Source organism: Stegostoma tigrinum, chromosome 11 (assembly GCF_030684315.1).
Source record: "Stegostoma tigrinum isolate sSteTig4 chromosome 11, sSteTig4.hap1, whole genome shotgun sequence".
Taxonomy (NCBI): domain Eukaryota; kingdom Metazoa; phylum Chordata; class Chondrichthyes; order Orectolobiformes; family Stegostomatidae; genus Stegostoma; species Stegostoma tigrinum.
This window is the reverse complement of record NC_081364.1, coordinates 25,684,546-25,707,211: the sequence shown is the minus strand read 5'-3', so window position 1 is coordinate 25,707,211 and position 22,666 is coordinate 25,684,546. Positions and strand designations below refer to the sequence as shown.

The window sequence follows — 22,666 nt, the reverse complement described above, 5'->3', positions numbered from 1 at the left end:
TAGGTCCTATTTTTAGGAATCATTGACATTTAGCAGTCTAACTGTGCTTCGCTCCTCAGGAACTGATTGTCAAAAGCGTTTGCCATTTCTGGATTTTCAAATGATCTTGTTTGTTTTTGGACTATGTAAATCTAGCAAATCGAAAAAATCTATTCAAATGTAGAATGACAGCTAAAGCATAGCCCTTACACTGCAAGATGCATATACTGATTTAACAGTTTTGAAAGCATCACCCTAATCTCAGTCAGAGAAAATAACACGGAATTTGGATGATGGATGTCATTGTTGGGTGAGGAAAAAAAGAAATAGTGCAGTTTCATTGCATGTAAAGGAACTATTTCACCTTGTTTTGTGTTCAGCATTGTCACCATAGCACACTAGAATGCTTTCCTAAAGGCATTATATAATAAAGTTGTTGGTTTATCCATTGAAAATGTTCTGTAACTTATGGGTTAATGTATTATCTGGGTGTCAAAAGTAGTAACGTAGACTTGAAGGAACCTGTGTTCTAAACTAACTTAGTTAATCTCTGCAATGACAGGAATTATCTGCTTCAACTGACTGTAACTTTTCTTCCTGCCTTTTTCCCATGACCCAATTTCATTTGGCTTTCAGTGCCAGCTTCTAGTAAATGTGGATATAACATGAACAGTATTGACTTTGAGAGAATTATTCACTGAATATTGCCCATGTGTAGGTAAAATATGAGGGGACGGCTAAATGTTGAAGCAGTGTTCAGCAGGTGCTGATACACGCAAGCAAGTGAAGGATGAAATCCTGAAAAGGAAACAAATGTAAAAGAAAATATATTAACTTAGGAACAGAGCATACGAGCAATGATAGCATGATGTGAAGCTGGATGAACACAGCAGGCCCAGCAGCATCGGAGGAGCAGGAAAGTTGAAGTTTTGGGTCGAAACCTTCCTTCCTTCTGCTGTTGTTTGGCCTGCTGTGTTCATCCAGCGTCACACCGTGTTATCTCAGTTTTTCCAACATCGGCAGTTCCTACTGTCTCTATAACAATACTAGCAATGAGAGTTTGGTTTCTTGATTATTCATTCCAGTCATTCTGACATTGCTTGGGGACATTAATTCCAAGCACTGCTAATTGTGGAACTCAATGGGATAATTCTTTGAGCCTGTAATGCTATGTAACTGTGCCTTTTTTTTAAAATGTGAAGTGTTGAGGAGAAATTATTCTGACTATGTTCAAATAAAGGTCAATCCAAAAGACAGGTCCTAGTGCACTGGGCAGAAAAGATTAGAATGTTTGAATATCTGCATTTGTGCGACTGTGTTTCTTTACACCCACAGTATTTGCTGAAGTGCTAAAATGAAGCCCTGTTTACAAACTCCTGAAAATTGCATTTTGTTTGAAGGATCTGCATTTATTCCAATGAATGAAATTCCACTGTAATAGTCAAGTGGCAAGGAGAGGATCTTTTTTAAATAAAAATATGCTGTCAGGAGGATTCAAATCAGTGTAAATGTATACATTTACACTGATTTGAATCCTCCTGACAGCATATTTTTATTTAAAAAAGATCCTCTCCTTGCCACTTGACTATTACAGTGGAATTTCATTCATTGGAATAAATGCAGATCCTTCAAACAAAATGCAATTTTCAGGAGTTTGTAAACAGGGCTTCATTTTAGCACTTCAGCAAATACTGTGGGTGTATACATTTACACTGGAAAGGCAAGATCTACCAACAGGTGTAATGATTTGGTGTAAGATATACATACAAGATGATCAGAGGATTAGATAGGGTGGACAGTGAGAGTCTTTTTCCGAGGATGATGACTTCAGCTTGCACAAGGGGGCATAGCTACAAATTGAGGGGTGATAGATTTAAGACAGATGTCAGGGGCAGGTTCTTTACTCAGAGTGGTAAGGGCATGGAATGCCCTGCCTGCCAATGTAGTTAACTCAGCCGCATTAGGGGCATTTAAACAGTCCTTGGATAAGCATATGGATGATGATGGGATAGTGTAGGGGGAGGGGCTTAGATAAGTTCACAGGTCGGCGCAACGTGGAGGGCCGAAGGGCATGTTCTGCGCAGTATTGTTCTATGTTCTAAGATGAGCAGAGTGACACAAAGTGGGAAGAACTTTAACAGCAATGGTACAATGTTTGATAAGGTTTAATTGGAGAAGAATAATGAAAAGTCAAAATTAGAGATGCTTTTCTAAATATATAAAGACAATTTTTTTCATACGCAGGATGTGGGCATTGTTGTCTGGGCAAACATTTGTTATCCATTCCTAACTGTCCTGGAGAAGGTGGTGATGAAGTACCTGGAACTAATGTAGTACTTGGCTTAGAGGTACACCCACAGTACCATTGCAGAGTGTTCAGTGATTTTGACCAAGTGACAGTGAAGGAATGGTGATTTTGTTCCCACTCGGGATTTGTGGTTTGGAGGGGAATTTCTAGGTGTTGCCTTTGCCCTTTTTGAGCTGATAGCACTTTCTAAACCTGTAACTTCTATCTCAGTGAGCTACTTTGGTAAATGGTGTACACTCATACAACCATGTCGGTTGTGAAGGGAGTGAATGTTGATGAAGAAAGTCAAGTAACAGTAGTGAAGCAAGTTCTTGGCTCAGAACAGCAGGAAGTAGAAACTGAGATAATGGGAATTGCAGATGCTGGACAATCTGAGATAACAAAGTGTGGAGCTGGATGAAACAGCAGGCCAAGCAGCATCTTAGGAGCACAAAAGCTGATGTTTCGGGCCTAGACCCCTCATCAGAAAAAGTTTTTTCTGATGAAGGGTCTCGGCCCGAAACATCAGCTTTTGTGCTCCTAAGATGCTGCTTGGCCTGCTGTGTTCATCTAGCTCCACACTTGTTATCTAGGAGGTAGAAACTATTTGGATGTAGATAAGAAATAACAATGTGAAGTAATATTCCTGGGAGTGGTTTATAGCTTTCCCAGTTGGAAGCTATACTGTCAGGTAGAGAGTTAATCATAAATAAGAAGAGTTTGTCACAAATGCAGCACAAAAATCATGGATTATTCAAACTTTTTTAAAAATAAAATGGACTATTCCCATTGGTGAAAAGATTAAAAGCCAAAGGACAGACATTTAAGGTATTGGACAAAAGAAGAAATAGCCAGATTGAAGTGTTCCATGCACAGCATTTTCTGGACCCTAACCACTTGCTGCATGAAAGTTTGATGGAGACAGATTCACTTGAGGTTTTCCAGAGGAAATCATTCATTATCTAAAAGGCAAAAGTTTATAGGGCTGTTGGGCAAATGTCAGAAGTCAAACACAGACTGAATTAGCTCCTCATGTGTTGCAATTATTCTGTGGACAAATTTATATCACACCACCCTTATGCTCTCCGTTTGTCCCTCACTCTCCACCCCAGCCACCCATCATCCCAACAGGCCTCCCTACCTACTGCAACCTTCCACATTTTCCTCAGGCCTTCCATGCAGCCCCAGGAATTTTTGTCTCCCTACTGCTGGCTCCACTGTCTGCAATGAGCCCACCCCCTCTCAAGCCCCACACTACTGCTGCATCAGTGACTTTCAAACCACAGCTGCCGCCTCCAGGCCACCACCCTGCGGCCACTTCCTCCATTCGCAAGAACAAATTTTCCTGGGTAATATGGGTCTTTCAGTGGCAAATTCTCTTGCCATGTCTGTATTCTGAGGACTAGAACCACTGATGTAGCCTCTGATTAGGTGTGTGATTAGATGCTGATTCATTTATATTTATTCATTTCTCATGTATGGACTTGATTGGAAAAGCTGAAATGTATTACTTGTCTAAAGTTGTCCTCGACAGGTAATTTTGGGCAATCTTAAAGCACTGCAAGAAGTTCCAATACATCTATAGCTTCACAGAGTGGAGTCTTATAGTTCAATGATAATATCTCTACCTCTGGGCAAGAATTACTCTACCTTAGCCTGATGCCAGGGCTTGTTGGCAATGGAAGGTGCATTTGTAATCTGCCACAACAGATTTTTTTAATTAGCCTGTAACCTCTTCCAATATGCCAGATGCAGTGAGTATGAGAGACAGAGACAAACTTCCCTGGTGAGCCATCTTGTAGAAGGAAATGGCAAACCACTACAATACTTTGCTCGTAGGTGTAGAATGATCTTGTAGACATCCTTGGCCCACAGAAGTGAGGATGGGAGGAAACATTTCAGAAGGCAGGTAAAAAGCATTTGGAATGGAATTACTCTCTCATACAGGGTTCTTTCCTTGAAGGACAGTAATGAGCTATTTGGCGTTGAGTGCCAATTGTGATCATTTTTATTGAAGCTGAAGCTTTAGTCTCAAACTTTATAAAAATATTGACATTGACATTGAAAGCCTTCGATTTATGATGGCTGAACGTGAACTTTTGGATTTACTGGCTTAGGCCTCTCGATTGCTGGTCCAGTGACAAAATGTCTGTGCTATAGCCATGCATGTGTTAGAGGAAGATCTATTATTACCCAACAATAAATAGTTAGGGTCCATCCTTGTCTGCTCCATACTTCCCACCACCCCTCGCGCTTTCCCCTGCAACCGCAGGAAGTGCTGCACCTGCCCCTACATATCTCCCCTCACTCCCATCCCAGGCCTCAAGAAGACCTTCCACATCAAACAGATGTTCACCTGCACATCTGCTAATGTAGCACACTGTATTCCCTGTTACAGATGTTGCCTCCTCTACATCAAGGAAACCAAGCGGAGGCTTGCGGACCACTTTGCGGAACACCAACATTCAGTTTGCAACGAACAACTGCATCTTCCAGTCATGAGCCATTTCAACTCCCCCACCGCCCCCCCCCCCAGCCAAAACTCCTTGGACAACATGTCCATCCTGGGCCTCCTGCAGTGCCACAATGATGCCATCCGAAGGCTGCAGGCACAGCATTTCATATTATGCTCGGGAACCCTGCAGCCCAATTGTATCAATGTGGACTTCACAAGCTTCAAAATATCCCCTCCCCTGACTGCACCCCAAAACCAGCCCAGCTCGTGCCCGCCTCCCTAACCATTCCTCCCACCTCAAGTCCCACCCCCCATCTGCTACCCACTAACCTCATCCTGCCCATCCTCCATGGACTGACCTGTCCCCTCCCTACCTACACTCACCTTTACGGGCTCCCTCCCTGCCTCTTTGACCTGTTCTTCTCCTCTCCACCTATCTTCTCCTCTATCCACCCCCCCCCCTTCTCTCGCTATTTATTTCGGAATCTGCTTCCCCTCCCCGCATTTCTGAAGAAGGGTCTCAACCCGAAATGTCAGCTTTCCTGCTCTTTTCATGCTGCTTGGCCTGCTGTGTTCAGCCAGCTGTACACCTTGTTAGGTCTTCGACTGATTCTTGTTTGATATGATTTGTTCAGAAAGTACCTAACAAACTCTCAGATTTAGATTGTGGCTCTTATTTTGGATCAACAGGTTTAATTGAAAGTGAAGGAAACTCTTCTATTATGTGGCAAGTTTTTGATAACCCTGGCTCATATTATCTGTAAATGTGAAACTTTATCTGAATATTATTGTTCAGTGTTTCCACCTCCTTCCCGACATGATGTCCCTTCTCTCCACTCCGACCCCATCCCCCCTCTGCCATCCCCACTCCCCTAAATTGTATTTCAAAAATTTGGGGCCATATGATCTCAATTCTTGATGTGCAAAGAAAAAATGTGCTAACTCTGTACTGAATAATTGATCTCTTGTATTAAATGACTCCGCCCTTGGTCTGTTCATTGTGATGTACCAAATGAAATGATTTAGGATTGCGATCAGAATGTGACTTTGAATATAAGCTGTTGCACTGAATACACACAGACACACAGACACACAGACACACACACACACACACACACACACACACACACACACACACACCTGCCCTTCCCATGAATGTAAGATAAAAATGGTAGCTCTTCTGTCTATTTACATTTTACATCTGTAAAATTACAATGTCCAGAGCAGAGATTGACAGCTATATGGAATATTTCACTGAGGCACAAGCAGTTGAAGCAAAAATTGTGTTTTGAATTGAAGTATTTGCATTGCAGAGTTAGACTGCTGCTGGTAAGAGGTCGTAATGAGGATATTTAGTCTATTTTAGCACCTACTGCAAATGCACAGTGCAACATACTTGCAGATAGGAAAATAATGTATTTTGTGATCATGTAAGTAACTGAGACCGAAACGAAACTTTTGTAGTTAAGTTTAGGGCTGCAGAACAAATGAGCAGAAACACAATGTGTAAGTGGGATGAAGTAGTGTTTTAAAAGCTCTTTTTGTAGCCTGTATGGAACATTGGTTACTATCAGAAATTCCCTTCCTGATTCTGAGCCTAAGTTGAACAATGCCATGAGGGATTATGTTAAATTCAAATTCCACTTTACTGATGGAAACTACTTCCTGTTCTGTGTAGCTTGCTATTTATTACTATTGCTTAGCTGTTGGTATGAACATTTCAAGAAAATGGAATTGTGGACTTGTTTCAGTCAGTTAAAAACATTGCTTTTTTTTGTATGTAATTAGATTTTCTGCTGGAGAATCCTTCCAAATGATAGTCATGTTAAGTGAAGGTATAGAAGTACATCTATCATAATGATAATGACTGCAATTCTTAACATTGCTTCTTATGAAGTTGTTGAAATACAAGTTGCAAAATACAAATGGGAGCAACTTAAGAATATTTCTGCAGTTGCAATTGTTCCCCCCCCCCCCCGAGAACAGTTCTCATCTTGCATATTTTAACAATATAATGTTGATGATGAGTGCTTTGCCTGACTCTCATTTGGTCATTTTCACCTTGCTTTTCAGTTTTATAAATTCACTTCAGATATATTTGAATCATGATGCATTCAATCTTTAAACATAAACCTGAATTGTGTCTCATATCTGATTTGAATTGTATTCTGGAAGCTTTCATGCATACCATAAAAGATAAATGCTTTGCCATTGCTCCAAAGGTCAGAAAAGCAATGGAAGAAATGTGTATGCAGGATGAGATCAGCATTTCCTGCCTTTCACAGGATTGTTTCAGTTTTCAAAATCGGATACCATGATTACATACAATCATCTAATAGGAAATTTTAAATTATTTTTCAAAGAATATTAATCAAGAATGCTGCAAATGTGAAGGTATTGTATATTGTTAAACTTTGTGATCACTGTTGATAAAGGAAGAATGTTGATCATTGTGGAGGCAAGGACGTGGTTCATTTAAAATTTTCTTATGAGCAATAGGAAAATGAGTTTGGTTGACACTAAATTTAGAGATTGCAATAAACTATCCAACTGAAGTAACTACTTGAATCCTATTGGAGCTTTCGGATATAGCAAGTTTAATAGATCACTGGTGCAAACATGAATTTGTATTAATTATCTCCTTGGATACATCTGTTTACTTCAGTATATGTCATTGATTTTGTTAAATATTTAGATCTGTAAATGGGTGTAACAATTGTCTGTTGCTGATCTGAATTATTTTCCTCTCTTTTAGCGTGGAGGGTGATGCTCCAGGAAGTGAGACTGGCACTTCTCTTGAGAGCCCTTCAAACTACAGCCAGGGCCCAGTAACTCTCAGTGCTGCTGCCAGCCCCGATCAGTTTGATGGTTCCTCTTTGGTATCATTCCCTGCCTCACCTGGTCAGCAGCGTCCTAGACGGCCCAAACTTCAACATTCCACCTCCATACTACGAAAGCAAGCAGAAGAAGACGCAATCAAGCGCTCCAGGTCATTGTCAGAAAGCTATGAGCTCTCCTCAGATCTGCAAGATAAACAGGTAATGAGCATGTAACATACTGCTATTCTATCAGCGGATATGCCAATGCATAAGTCAAATGAATGAGTCATGAATCTACAGAAAGTTATAGTACAGCGAAGTGTATATCATGCACCAAGTGACAGTATAGAACGTGTTCATGGAAGGAGACAAGTTGCTTCTTTGAAATCACATTATTCTTTTTGTCTTGGAATTTTCTTTTGTTTATTTGTGATGAGCCTTTGTCTCCACAAATCCCTTCAGAACATAAATTCAGAAGCACATTAAACCCTTACTATCCACAGCATTATTGCAGAAAATTGCTTTCAAAATCTAACTTTGGTATAAATACACATTCCCTTAATGGTAGAAGATTGAAAAGCGATGTAATTTAGATGTTTAAGCTGATGGAAGAATTTGCTGGAGTACATAGGGAGGTCTACAGAACGTAGGTGATAATCTTAAATTTGGGATGATGTAAAGAAGCATTTTGCTACATAAAGGTATCTGAAAATTAAAGAGTCCCCTTTAAAAGCTGTTGAGACTAGGTCAGTTGAAGGTTTCAAAACTGCATTTGATGGTAAAGTGTATTTAGGTAGCTGGAGTTTCGATACAGATAAACCCTGCTCATAATAACTGGCAGAACAGCCTCAGAGCCAAATCGTAGACTCCTGTTCCTATGTTCTCCTATGTTGCAACTTTATTAGAGATTAGATTCCCTACAGTGTGGAAGCAGGGCCTTTGGCCCAACAAGTCCACACCGCCCCTTGGAGCATCTCACCCAGACCCATCCCCCTCCAACCCACATACTCCTGAATACGATGGGCAATTTAGCATGGCCGATCCACCTAGCCCACACATCTTTGGACTGTGGGAGGAAACCAGAGCACCTGGAGGAAATCCACGCAGAATGTGCAAACTCCACACAGACAGTTAGTTACCCGAGGCTGGAATTGAACCCGGGTCCCTGGTGCTGTGAGGCTGCAGTGCTAACCCCTGAGCTACCGTGCTGCCTTACTGAAATCTCTTCAGGTGATATCTTCTATCTGTCCTGCACAAAGTTTTGTGGTGGTGACAGTATAGCCATTATTACCAAATTGTATCACGGTCCCTTCTCTCTTTGGTGCCACCTTCTCATGAGCACTTTGCCTCAATCCATCCCACTCGCCTTCTTAAAATCTTTGTTCCTGCTAATCCTTCAAACATTATCCCAATTTTCTCTGAGATATTATTTCTCTTTAACTGCCTTTGCCTCTGCTCTCCACAACAGGTAAATCCTCAGTGATTTATACACTTATTTCAAGTCATCTCGATCTTAACAATTATTTAACCTGCTTTTTTTCTTAACCGCTCCCTTGATATAATGTCACTCATCTACGTTTTCACTCCTGTTTCACAATATTACTCTCTCTCTTGTGGCATATTCCCATTTCGAAATGGAATTTTTTAACAAATGGCCAGAGTCTCCTTAGCTTGTGCATTAACCTGGTGTGTATTTCATCTAGACTCACTTTTTGATTTTGAGGTCTGCTAGTGTTTTAAGTAGATCCACCTGATCTATTTTACCCTGTCTAATGTCAGTGCTGTCTCTTCATGCTTCATTGCTTGATGGAAGCCCCATATCAAGACTGATCTTTATGACCTCAACAAGAAAATCTCCTTTTTAGTCCCTAATTGACCACCCTGTTTAAGTACTTTTTCATTATTTGTGTGTTGAAGGGCATTTGGATACACTTTTATCTTTGATGCTAAAATATTCTGACATTTATCCTTCAACCACCTTAGTTGATATTTTCACCTTTGCAATTTTAGTATGCCTTCTTTTTGAGTCTCATTTTAACTCGATAATTATTAGTCATCCAAGGGGCCCTACTCTCAATCTTTGTCTCGGGAATGTCTCTATTGTGCCAGAATTAAATCCTTTTATTAAGGCCAGCCATTTAGCTTTGCAGCACTTTTTTTCTGTTTTGTTGCTTGAGGTCACAACTTTTCATCTTTTTAAGTTGTAATCTACTCAAATCATGAGGATAGAAAAATCATAACCCGTTAACTTGTTGAGATAAAAGAGAACCAGTGTCTCCATGAGCTGGAGAAGTTGAGAAGCATGGGGAAAGGGGATGGTATCGAGGAAACCAAATAGCTAAGATGAATAAGAAAGATCAATTTTCTATGAAAAGTTACTTAACTCTCCACATAAGTAACAGGTATTATTAACTAGTATTAACTTGAATCATTCTCCTGTATTTGATGCTAGCAATCTTCCTTAATTCTAAGGGTAGTGTTGGTTTTTTTTCCATTGAAGGAAGTAAGTAAATATGGTGAGAGCAGGTTCACCAGATTGATATGTGGAATGAAACAAAGTGGAAGTTGTTGGAAGAATTCAGCAGGTCTGGCAACATCTGTGTGGAGGCAAAGCGGAGTTAACACTTTGGGTCCAGTGTCCCAAACCCATTCTGAAGAAGGGTCACTGTACTGGAAGCGTTAACTCTACTTTCTCTCCCCACATGCTGCCAGACCAGCTGACTTTTATTCAGCAATTTCTATTTTTGCTTCAGGCTTTCAGCATCTGCAGTTTTTTGGTGCTTTTGGGAAGAAGAAAGAATGAATTGTCCTATCAGGATACTTTAGACATGCAGGGCTTGTTTCCACTGGAATTTAAAAGAATGAGGCACTTAAGTGAATTGCATAGATCTTGAATAGTATTGACGTGGTATAGAATGGAAAGGATGTTTCCTTCTCTGGGTGAGTCCAGAACTAGGAGACAGTGTTTTAAAATTAAGGATCACTCCTTTAGGTCAAAGATAGTACCTATCCCTCATCAATTTTAAGCCTTTCAGTTGCCTGAGTCACCTGCCTTTCACATGACCAGGGCAGGATCTTCTTCTTGGGTAAAGCCAGATATGAACAGTTCATTTCAAATGCCACAGCTATGCCTCTGTCTCCATGCATAAATCTCCTTTTTGCACATAATGTGTTACACTCCTGTCACCACACTTCCACTATTATAGGTTTTTGAAGACTTTTAGATTTCCTGTTACTTTAGTTGTCTGTCTGATTCTGTGCGTTCTCCATAACAGCATAAGATGTAGGAGCAGATTTAGGCTATTTGGCCCATCAAATCTGCTCTGACATTCGATCGTGGCTTTTTCCTTTTAACCATTGATTTTCTTCCATGTGCTTGTCTTATTTGCTTTTCCACTGCCCCCACCCCCCCCGCCGCCCCCGCCACCCCCCGATCTTTTTGTGTCATCCTGGTTCTCTGGTGTCAGGTGGATAATACATCAATCATAAGCACATTTTTTGAACATCTTAATGTGTCTCTTGTCAGCCAGGAATTTCTGGATTTGTTAGCCCTACCTTTCCCTTCATGATAATACACCTTGCTCATGTTTGAGCTACCTCCTGCCAGCCTATGATTATAATTTATCTGACATAGATCTATTCTTATCCCATTAAGTTTGGCTTTCCTACAGTTAATTATTTTTGGGTCTAGATTCCTTGTGCTTTGACTACTGTCCCTTAAGTGTTCTTGTTCTGACTAGCCATTGATGAGGTGCTGGAAAACTGTGGGGTGGCTAATGTGATGCCATTATTAAGAAATTTGGTCAGGAAAAGCCAGGGAACTATTGTTGCGAAGTTGGGTAAGAGTATTTGTGGATTGGGAGGTGGAACGTTAGAATTGGTATTGTAAAATATTGGTGTTTGTCAAATGCTAGGAGGGAAAGCATTGCATGGTCCCTTGGAGATGTTTATGAACAGTTTGAAAGTACAGAGAGCTCCTGACTTGAAACATTTATATCGAAAGGCTGTACCATTAGCAGCCAAGGAGCATTTTTACCAAGACAAGAGGTTTTTGAATTTAGCTAATTAATTTGAACCAGGTACTGAGATATCAAAAAACTTCGCTAATTTGAATCTGATGGTTTTGACAACCTAGGATCAATCCAATTGTAAGAAATTGATATGTCATCGAGGGGATAAAAGAAGGGGGAAGCTTAAAATCAGCAGAGTTGACTGCTATCTGCTAGAGATAACAGCTCTCCACTTTTTGAGAAAGCACCACCTATTCACAGTGGTGGCATTAGTGGATTTGTGAGGTGCTGTCTAAAAGTCTCCTTAACAAGTTTCTGCATTGCATCTTTATGATGGCGCACACTGTTGATACATAGTTTCAGTTCTGGAGGAAGTGGATATTTGTGGAGTGGTATCAATCAAATGGGCTCTTTTGTCCTGGATGGTGTCAAGCTCCTTGAGCATTTTTGGAGGTGCACTCATCTGGAAAAGTGGAGCAAATTCCATCATACTCTGTTGACTTGTGCTTTGTTGATGGTCAAAAGGCTCTGGGGAGTTGGGAAATGAGATACCTGCTGCAGCACTCATCTCTTACCTCTCTCCAGTTCCTGGTTAATGGTAACCCGCAGGATGCTGATATGGGGAATTCCATGATGGTAATGCCATTGATGTCAAGGCATGTTGGTTAGATTCTCTCCTGTTGGAGATTGCCATTGTCTGGCATTTTTGTTGTGTGAATGTTGCTTACCACTTCACAGCCCTCACTTCAGTATTGTCCAGGTGTTTCTGCATTTGGACATGGACTGGTTCAGTATCTGAGAATTTGTGAATGATGCTAAACATTGTGCAATCATCTATGAACATCCCACTCTAATCTTATGATGAAGGAAAGATCACTGGTGAAGCAGCTGAAGATGGTTGGGCCTTGAACACTATCCTGAGGGTCTGCTGCAGACATGTCCTGGAGCTGAGGTGACTGACCTCCAACAACCACAACCATCTTCCTTTTGGTCAGGTATGATTCCAACCAGCAGAGAGCGTACCCCAAATTCCCATTGACTGCAGTCCTGCTATGGATCCTTGACACCATTCTCTATCAAATGCTGTCTTGATGTCAAGGATTTAGGTTCGTTTGACCATATTTGAACCAAAGCTGTGGTGAGGTCAGGAGTTGAGTGGCCTTAGTGAAAACCAAGCTGGGTGGCATCAGCAGATTATTGCTAAGCAGATGCTGCTTGATAACATTGTTGATGACAGCTTCCATTACTTTACTGATGATGGGTATTTGTGAGGAGGACATATTGACCAACTTCCCTCATTTCTGGGTAGATACCAGTGTTGTAACAACAACAGCTTGGCTGAGGATGTGGCAAGTACTGGAGCACGAGTCTTCAATCTTGTTGCTGAAGTGTTGTCAGGTCTCATGGCCTTTGCAATATCTAGTGCCAGCAACCGTTTCTTGATATCACATGGAGTGGTTTGAGTTGGCTGAAGGCTGACTTGGCTGTGGATGTCTGGAGAAGGCTGGATTGGATCATTCACTTGGCATTTCTGGCTGAAGTCTGTTACAGATGCTTCAGCTTATCTTTTGGATTGATGTGCTCGGCTCTTTCATCATTTAGGCTAGGGTCATTTGCACAGCCTCTTCCATCAGTGAGTTGTATGATTGTTCACTAACACTCACAACTGGATGGGGCTGGGCTGCAGAGCTTAGAGATATGATCCATTGGTTGTGGAACAGCTCAGCTCTGTTTGTCATTTTCTGCTTTTGTGGTTCGGCTTGCAAGCAGTCCTGTTGGGTACCTTCACCTGGTGGCACCTCATTTTTCAGGTGCCTGGTGCTGCTGTTTGAACCTGGCTAAAACTAACAATTGGAGGAAGTAAATGCTAGGCTGTGATGTGGCCGATTGTGCTGGAGTACAGTTCTGCTGTTGCTGGCTGTCAGCAACTCATGAATGCCCAGTCTTGAGTTGCTAGATCTGTTTGAAGTCTGACCCATTTGCATTGGTGACAGTGCCACACAACAAGATCTGAAGTAATTTCAATGGGAATCGGGGAATTTTCCCCTGAAGGACTGTCGATGGTCATAACCCCATGTGTTACCTGAACTCTTACTGATAGTTGTGGACCGATGCATCTGTGGCAGGCACAATGTTATGAGATCAAACTTACATTTCTAGGTATTTTCCCCCCTTTCGTGTTTCCATCACCACCTCGTACAAACGCAGTCTAGCAGCAATATGCCCTTTGGACTCCATCAGCTGGATCAGTATTGCTGCTGCTGCTGAGCCATTTTGGTCATGGACTTAGAAATCCCTGACCTGGAGTACATTCTGCTCCTTTGCCACCCTCACTGCTTCCACCAAGTCTTGTACAATGTGAAGGCCTTTTGTTTTTTTTTGATCAGTTGGAAACATACTACTTTAGAAAATATACCTGAACAGACTCTTGTCGCTCTGTGACATTATTGACTATTTCATTCTATATTTGGATAATTAAAGCACCCCATTCTAATGACACTTCAGTTCTTGCATCTTTGTCGACACATGTCCCATTATTTTGTTTCCTGTAATTTACACGAAGTAATGTAATTGAACATTTTGTTCCTTGGCTATTACTAGTTTGATTCTCATTGACATTTACAGCTCAGAGGAGGCAGTTGGGCCCGTTGAGTCCACTAGATTTGACTAAACAAATCTCATTTTCCAGTTTTTGGCCCACGTGGCAATGCAAGCGAATATTTAAATACTGCTTAAATGTTATAAGGGCTTCCTTTTCCGGCAATGAGTTCCTGACTCCCACCACAGTTAAAAATTTCTCCCCATCCTCTTAGCTTTCTACCTCTGAGCTTAAATCTATGTCTCATGGTTATTGACTCCTCTGTTAATAGCAGAAGCAACTTCCTATCCATCCTATCAATAATCCTTCATAATCTTATACACCTCTATCGTGTCCCCTCTGTTTGCTGTTCCAAGGAAAACAGCTCCAGCCTTTTCAGTGTTTCCTCATAGTTCAGACCCTCCAGTATTCTGGTAAATCCCTTCTGCAGCACCCCTGGTACAATCACATCCTTCCTATAATATGGTGACCAGATAGTACTTCAGTTGTGGCCTGACCAGTATATATTTTTTTCCTTCTCTTGTATTCTGTGCCTTGCTTAATAAAGGCAACCAATGCAGATGTCTTTATATCACTCGATATATTTGCCCTGCAGTCCAGGATTTGTTTGATCTTCTGACCTCCCAAAATCTTGCCATTCATCGTATAATCCCTTGTTAACCCTCCCCAAGTGCATTACTTCTGATTTGTCTAGATTGATTCTGTCGTTCATCCTTCTGGGACATCATCTCTGTCTAACATAGCTGGTCTCCTTTGTCAACACTGCCACCCTCCCATTCTCTTATCTTCTGGATACAAGATGACAAGAAAATATTTAATACCCAGTCATTCTATTTTTGAACTGGCTGGCTGTGGTAGCCATGTGGCAATTTGCACCTGTAATTCACCGATCTTCATTGCCACATTCTTGTATGTATAAGGGAGCTCTGATTTACTCTTCATCTTTCTCATTTACACTCAGCCCACCTAATACATTATTATTTCATACTGAAATTATCTGCCTCTCCCAGTATTCTGTACACCCTGGTGTCCTTTCTGACATTGCCTGTTGGTTCCTGCACCTGTGCCAACTTCTTTTAAATCTCCTCAGTGAGCAAATTGTCCCACAAGGAAATTGGTCCTGCTTCGGTTTAGGTGTGCCCCATCCAGTTTAGAAAAGCCCTAACTCCCCTAGCGCTGGTCTGTCCTTGCGGTCCTCCTCAGATGGACCATCACTTCCATCAGTATTCCAAACTGAATATTGGTTGGAGAATGGTTACACTACTGGTGCTCATCAGTTTGGCTTCAGGGATATAAATAATAATACTCATTAGGTAATGAACTCCAGTTTACTTTGATATCTGTTGTCTTTTTTCCTCTCTGCATTTCCTTTTCTTTTCTTTTCACCTCCCAGAATGCGACTGCTCCTAACATTCTGCAGATAGTTGTTAGGCTGAACTCCTATCCTTCAATTTGTTCTTGACTTAGCATTTCTGGTTTCTTTCCAATCAATTGCTGTTGCTGTCTCTGGTTCTCTCCAACTATCAACTCCAGCATTATTGTGATCCCTGTTTGATTTTTGTTTCCTGTATCTGGCTTCAGTTATCCTGAACAACTTCACTGTGGTTCTGACCAGTCTTAGGTTTCCTGGGCCCTGATACATGTTCCTCTGGAGTTATCTAATCAGATCCTGCTTGATGTTATTTGTAGCTATTCCAAAAGATCAAGGAACATCTTGGAGTACATAATAGTATCAATAATAAAGTGTCTAATGATATCTAAGAATAGAATTTACAACATCATTTAAAGTTTTATATTGATGTCCCATGCGAATGACCCATCCTGCCCCAATACGAGGAAGTATTTTTTGAGAAGTATTCCCTTAGGGTCCCTAATACATATGACATTTTAGTGACAGACTTTTCTTATTTTTATATTCTTTGGGCCCCCCTCACTATTTTGAGAATGTGGGGGTTGATCCTCTGAATGGGTTCCTCCCACTTTCACGTAATGTTATATTATTTCATATTATTCTTTCATTATTCCATAAAGATACCTTTTTGAAGGTAAGCTTTTATCCCATTTTATTAACTCATTTATTTGGGATTGCTTTTACCCTTATCTGGACTGACCTTCCATCTTTCCCTAATTATTTCAGTCTTAAAAGAACCCTTATCCAGAAAACTGTTTCATTTCTGAGTGTTATCTTATCCTGGTTTCTAATTGTATCTTTGTGGTAAGGATCTGTGCCATTCTTATCGGGTAAGATGGTTCATTCTGTCTCCTGCAATTAATATTTAACCCAACAATGTCTTTTATCTTGCATGCCATCTTTGATTTAATGACTGTTAATACTTTTTTTATTGTCTAACTTAAACACACATTTGCGTGTATTCACATATCTCCATATCCTCTGAGATTTATCTTTTGTGCCATCTGCTGTGCAGTCTTTTATAGTTACTTCTTTATCCTTAAATGTTTTCAAATGTCCAGGTGTGTCCTATCCAATTAGCTATATTTACTCCTCAATCAAACCTATTTCTGAACAGATATTATGATGGACCACTGTGAGGCAGACTAGGAGGAATGTCATGTCAAGAACATAAGTGAATTGTAAATTATGAATGTATAAATTACCAGGCTAAAGGAACTGAAGTTATAATTGCTTAATTTGCTGATGACACTAAGTTAGCGAGGAAATTTGGTAGTGAAAAAAACATATACAAGCTACAAATGGATCTGCAGAGACTGAATGCATGGTCAAAGTTCTGTCAAATAGAGCATAATGAGTGAAAATGTAGAATTATTCACTTCAAGTAAAGATTCTTTCTTTAAAAAAAAACTATTATCTAAATGGTGAGAGTCCATAGAGTTGTGAGATGCAGAGGAATCTAGGTAACCTAGAGTGTGAATTTCAAAAGACTATTTGTTATATATTCTTGGCATTAGTCTGGTGAACCTTCTCTGAACTGATCCCAACACATTCACATTCGTCCATAAACTGTACCGTTCATTTGTACACAGTACTCCCAGATGTGGACTGACTAATGCTTTTTACAAATGATACATAACCTGTCTTTTTGTAGTCAGTTGTCCTTGCAATGAACAATAACATTTTAGTCAACTTCCTGTTTAGTATGCAAGTACAGCAAGTAGCCTTTTTGAAATTCATACACTAGGGATACCCAGATTCCTCTGCATTTCTCAACTCTGTGGATGCTCACCATTTAGACAATATGCCTTTTTAACTTTTCCAACTGAAGTGAACAATTTTACATTTTCACTCATATCCATTTGACAGAAGTCATTGTGTATCTATTTGTAGATTCCTTATGTCCTTTTCACAACTTCAGTAGGAAACAAACTTTGTATTATCTGCAAATTAAGCTACTGTACCTTTGGTTCCTTAAGCCATGTAATTGATACATTCATACTTATTTATTCATTTATATTCCTTACCTGATATTCCTCCTAATATGCTTCGTTGTGGCTCTGGCCTGTTTAATTCTCCTCTCAGTCTGTCTCTCACTGATCTTAATCTACTTTTCTCACAAACCACTAAGTCACTGTTTGTTCACTGTTGCTGGGTCAATATCCTGGAACTTCCTTCATAGCAGTACAGTTATGCCAAGGTTTACAACAGTTTGAGATTGGAGATAGCAAGAACTGCAGATGCTGGAGTCAGAGTCAATACAGTGTGGAGCTGGAAGAACACAGCAGGTCAAGCAGCATCAGAGAAGCTTTTTCACAACAAGTTTTGTAGGCACCTTAAATGCGTTCATCAGGATGAAGGGTCCCTACCTGAAACATCAACCGTCCTGCTCCTCTGATGCTGCCTGATCTGTGTTCCTTCAGCTCCACACTGTGTTAACAATTTGATATTAATGGGGATTATGCTCAAGGGGAATTGGATAAGAGAAATATGTTTGCCTAACTGGCAATGCTCATGATCACCCGAATAAATAAAAATAAACACTTGTTCCAATCTGCTTCACAGTGATCTTGACCTGCATCATCATACTCTCCAGTCTCTTCATTGTCATCCTGACTTCACTGTTTAGTGCCAACTAATTTCTTGCTAATTTTCTGGTTTTTGTATGTTTCCTGTCTTTCAGATCTGTGGTATGGTTTATATTTTTGTATGCTTTGGTTTTTTTTGCAGTTTTATATCTATATCACCTCATTACTCAGTCATGATTGTCTTTTTAGCCAATAGACTTTTAGGGGTATAAACAAGTTATATATTATGTTACGTTCAGCTGAATCCCTTAATTGATCCAGTTTACTGTAGGCAGTCTCTTTCTCATCCCATTATAAATATCTAATGGAATCATTTTCATAGATAAATCTTGTGGGCCCCCTTAAGTTCTGTCATGGTGCACAGTCATCTTCAATGCTTGCCTTCCCAGTTTGGAGTAGTTTTTAATGCGACCAATCGGCCTTGTTTGCTCATGTAAATCGGGAATTGCAGGAGCCCGTACGTGATCATTTGGTCATTTAATTCATTATTCTTTCTGCCTGACCTTGCTGAAATTGCTTTAATTATGAGGGCCCACTGATGTTTTTCAGCAAATTTGATATCCAAATCTAGGCATTGTCTTGATTTCACCACGCTTCCAGATACAAACCAGTTTTTGCACTTCGAAGGTTTATATTATGTGATATTTATTTCATAATTTCATTAGTATTTAACAATTCAGTTTTGAAAATGTAAAACATGAAACAAAATGTTATTGGAACTGTAAAGGCACTTTAAAGCACCAGGTTTACTTTTCACAAGCATAAAAAGTGACAGAATGAAGTGGTATTAATGTGAAACAAATCTGCCACATACTTTTGCTATATGCATCATATGCTGATTCAGTATTAAACACTGTTGAGGCAACATTATTAAATGAACCCAAACTCAAGACTTTTTAAAAATATAATGTGTTTCCAACAAGGATCTAATTCTGTCTTTCCTGAGGCATTTCAAAATTAGCTACAGATGTTAGGCCTGAGTGATGTACAGGGGCATTTCTCAGTCTTTCAAGTAAGTTTTTTTGTTGTTGTTTAATATCCTATAAATGTAATTATTGCATGAAGAATGAAGCCAAGTAAGTGCAATCACTTTGTACATAATTGTGTGTGGTGTTGAGGGGGGAGGAGAAGAAAGCTGTTTTTATTAATTGCTTGCATACTAATATTGTGTAGCTAAAATATGAAGGTTTTATAACTCTTAAAATTGCACAACAAGCTGTTATGTGAACTTGTCATGCATAATCTTATAATGATAAATGTGTATTTTTAGCCTCATTAGCATGTCAATATGTTCCTGTGACAATGAGTGATTTGGAAATGAAAAATTACTTCAATTGCTATAGCACTAAATGCTAAATAGGGATAGATTTGAAATTGTTCTGGAATACTAGGGATGGTTGTAAGATTGCCACAGAATTATTTCTTGCTATTTCAGTTGGTTTCATCTCTGTCAGTCTTCTGCATCTAATTACCATGTTTCTTGTGATACCCTCCACGTTAAAGTATCTAATTTCCTGGTCCCAGCAGTTACCTTTGCACATGGGCATCCAGTTCTTCTATACTTCCATCATTCATCATGTGACCTGCAGTCGCCCTGCTGCTTCCTTGCAAAGAGGCCCAAATAATTGCGGCTGACCAACATTCAGTTGCATCAAGCTGAACTTGTTCTTCAATCATATAGCTGCTCTAACTCCATGCTTTTGCACCACCTCTCATAGAGGTCATAGATTTGCCTGCCCTTTTGTGACGTGTGGACCATTCTTTATTCTAGCCCAAATCAGTCCTCCTCTCTTGTGATACCTTTTTTTTTGGTGCATGACTGGGTACAAAATCTCCCCTTACCCCACCGCATCCCAAAACCAGCCCAGTTCGTCCCCTCCCCCCACTGCACCACACAACCAGCTCAGCTCTTCCCCTCCACCCACTGCATCCCAAAACCAGTCCAACTTGTCTCTGCCTCCCTAACCTGTTCTTCCTCTCACCCATCCCTTCCTCCTACCCCAAGCTGCACCTCCATCTCCTACCCACTAACCTCATCCCACCTCCTTGACCTGTCCGTCTTCCCTGGACTGACCTATCCCCCCCCTACCTCCCCACCTATACTCTCTCCACCTGTCTTCTTTTCTCTCCATCTTCGGTCTGCTTCCCCCTCTCTCCCTATTTATTCCAGAACCCTCTCCCCATCCCCGTCTCTAATGAAGGTTCTAGGCCCGAAACATCAGCTTTTATGCTCCTGAGATGCTGCTTGGCCTGCTGTGTTCATCCAGCCTCACATTTTGTTGTCTTGGATTCTCCAGCATCTGCAGTTCCCAATATCACTGGTACAAGTGGCACCTGCTCTCACTCCAACCTGGAGAAAAGCATCAACTTTATTTCTAATTCGGTCTGCTATCATCTTCACATTGTCCTTCTGCAAATTTTTATTTACTTAACTTCTATCACTCTTGGGGGCTAGGGTCTGCACCAATATCTAGTTTAAGCCCAATGACTTTCTCTGTCAGCTTGATCATACTCCTCTGACACTGCTTCCTGTACAGACTGCATTCCATTCTTCTAGGCACTAATGTTTCCAAAATTGTCTTTTTTCTTAACTGGACATTCCAGTTCACTATGGGTGATAAGGTTCTTAACTGCGGTAATTTCTGCCCCATGCCTTCCCCTCTCTCCCTTCCGCACTATAAGAGTCAAACTTTTCCTCACCCACTACCTTGTCATCCTCATCTTAAATTTGACTGTCCTGTCTCTCGTTTTTGTCACTTCCTTCGAGAAGCCACTGCCACAAGCCTGCTCCCCTTTCAGTATTCTGTTTAGTACTGCTTGCTGTCTCTTACTTTGGTTTGCTATTTGATCACACCAATGCCTTCTCCCTTCCACTTGTCCCTCCCCCATGCAAGTGCAGGAAGAACTGATGCACCTGCTCTTGTACTCCCTTCACACCATCCAGCGTGCAGCCATTTCTTCCAGATGAACTTGCACAGTTTCACTCTTGGTACACAGCATTCACTGCTTACAATGAAATCATCTTTACACTGTAAATTGAGTGATCACTTAGCTGAACACCTCTTTGGTCCACGTGCCTGATACTTTCTGTTTCTGGTCAGTAATCAGTTTCACTTTGTGCTGTGCTCCAATTCTGAGCCTACTGTTCATGGTTTGTTGTACTGTTTCAGTGAAGTTCAGGAGAAACCTATGGAGCAGGCTTTTATCTTTTGATTTCACACTTTTTACAGCTTTCCTGTCTTAGTGGTGACTTATACAATTTCAGATCACGCACAACACTGCAATTTTATTGATTACAGGTGCTAGTAAAGAGTCAGCTCTAACCATTTATGGTTCAATTGGATTGATCCTTTGTCATGTTATTAGCATGTTACTATCAGCCCATTGCCATTAAAACACTCCTGCCTTTCGCTTGCAACAGAGGAGCAGGAGGTCACTAAGGTAATTTGGAGCAATGTGAAAGGTAGATATGACGATGAATTTTGAAGTGTTACACTGGATCAAAGGAAATTTATTGAGCTTTGGAGAATCTGGGGATGGTGGAAACATGGGACTTGAGGCAAGTGAAGAGAGAGGCTTTGATTTGTGTTGGATGAGTTAAAGCTTGTCGAGTATTGATGCACAAAGCAGGCAGAAAATATTACAAAAGTCAGGTGTTAAATTAAGGAAAAAATCAAGATTTGAGTAACGAGGGCATTAAGTAAAGCAGGCAGAAATAAACACTATCGCATGAGGGTAAAAGACAAGATGGAATGGGTATGTTGGACAAAGTTTGGGGCTGAGCTGAAAGAGGGTCGTCTGCAAATATTTTTGATGAATTTTTCTGTGCCTCTTCAGCAGCAAAATTGAATCCATTATTTCCATATGGCATGCCATCCTTGAAAGAAACTACACACAAACATATCAGTGATAATGGGAACTGCAGATGCTGGAGAATCCAAGATAATAAAATGTGAGGCTGGATGAACACAGCAGGCCAAGCAGCATCTCAGGAGCACAAAAGCTGACGTTTCGGGCCTATACGCTTCATCAGAGAGGGGGATGGGGAGAGGGAACTGGAATAAATAGGGAGGGGGGGGAGGTGGACCGAAGATGGAGAGAAAAGAAGATAGGTGGAGAGGAGAGTAGAGGTAGGGAGGGGATAGGTCAGTCCAGTGAAGACAGATAGGTCAAGGAGGTGGGATGAGGTTAGTAGGTAGGAGATGGAGGTGGGAGGAAGGGATGGGTGAGAAGAAGAACAGGTTAGGGAAGCAGAGACAGGTAGGACTGGTTTTGGGATGCAGTGGGTGGAGGGGAAGAGCTGGACTGGTTGTGTGGTGCAGTGGGGGGAGGGGACGAACTGGGCTGGTTTTGGGATGCAGTGGGGGAAGGGGAGATTTTGAAGCTGGTGAAGTCCACATTGATACCATTGGGCTGCAGGGTTCCCAAGCGGAATATGAGTTGCTGTTCCTGCAACCTTCGGCGTGGCATCATTGTGGCACTGCAGGAGGCCCATGATGGACATGTCGTCTGAGGAAT

General features: G+C 40.9%; 1 protein-coding gene across 6 annotated transcripts in view; it reads left to right on the top strand.

Annotated features, from left to right (window-relative positions):
* Positions 1-22,666, top strand: part of iqsec1b (IQ motif and Sec7 domain ArfGEF 1b) — a 427,454-nt gene that overhangs the window by 348,349 nt on the left and 56,439 nt on the right. For all 6 annotated transcript variants that reach the window (XM_048547583.2, XM_048547582.2, XM_048547586.2 and 3 more), the window contains one exon: positions 7,477-7,759. In XM_048547583.2, coding sequence (XP_048403540.1) covers positions 7,477-7,759 — 283 coding nt within the window. The remainder of the gene's footprint in view (positions 1-7,476; positions 7,760-22,666) is intronic.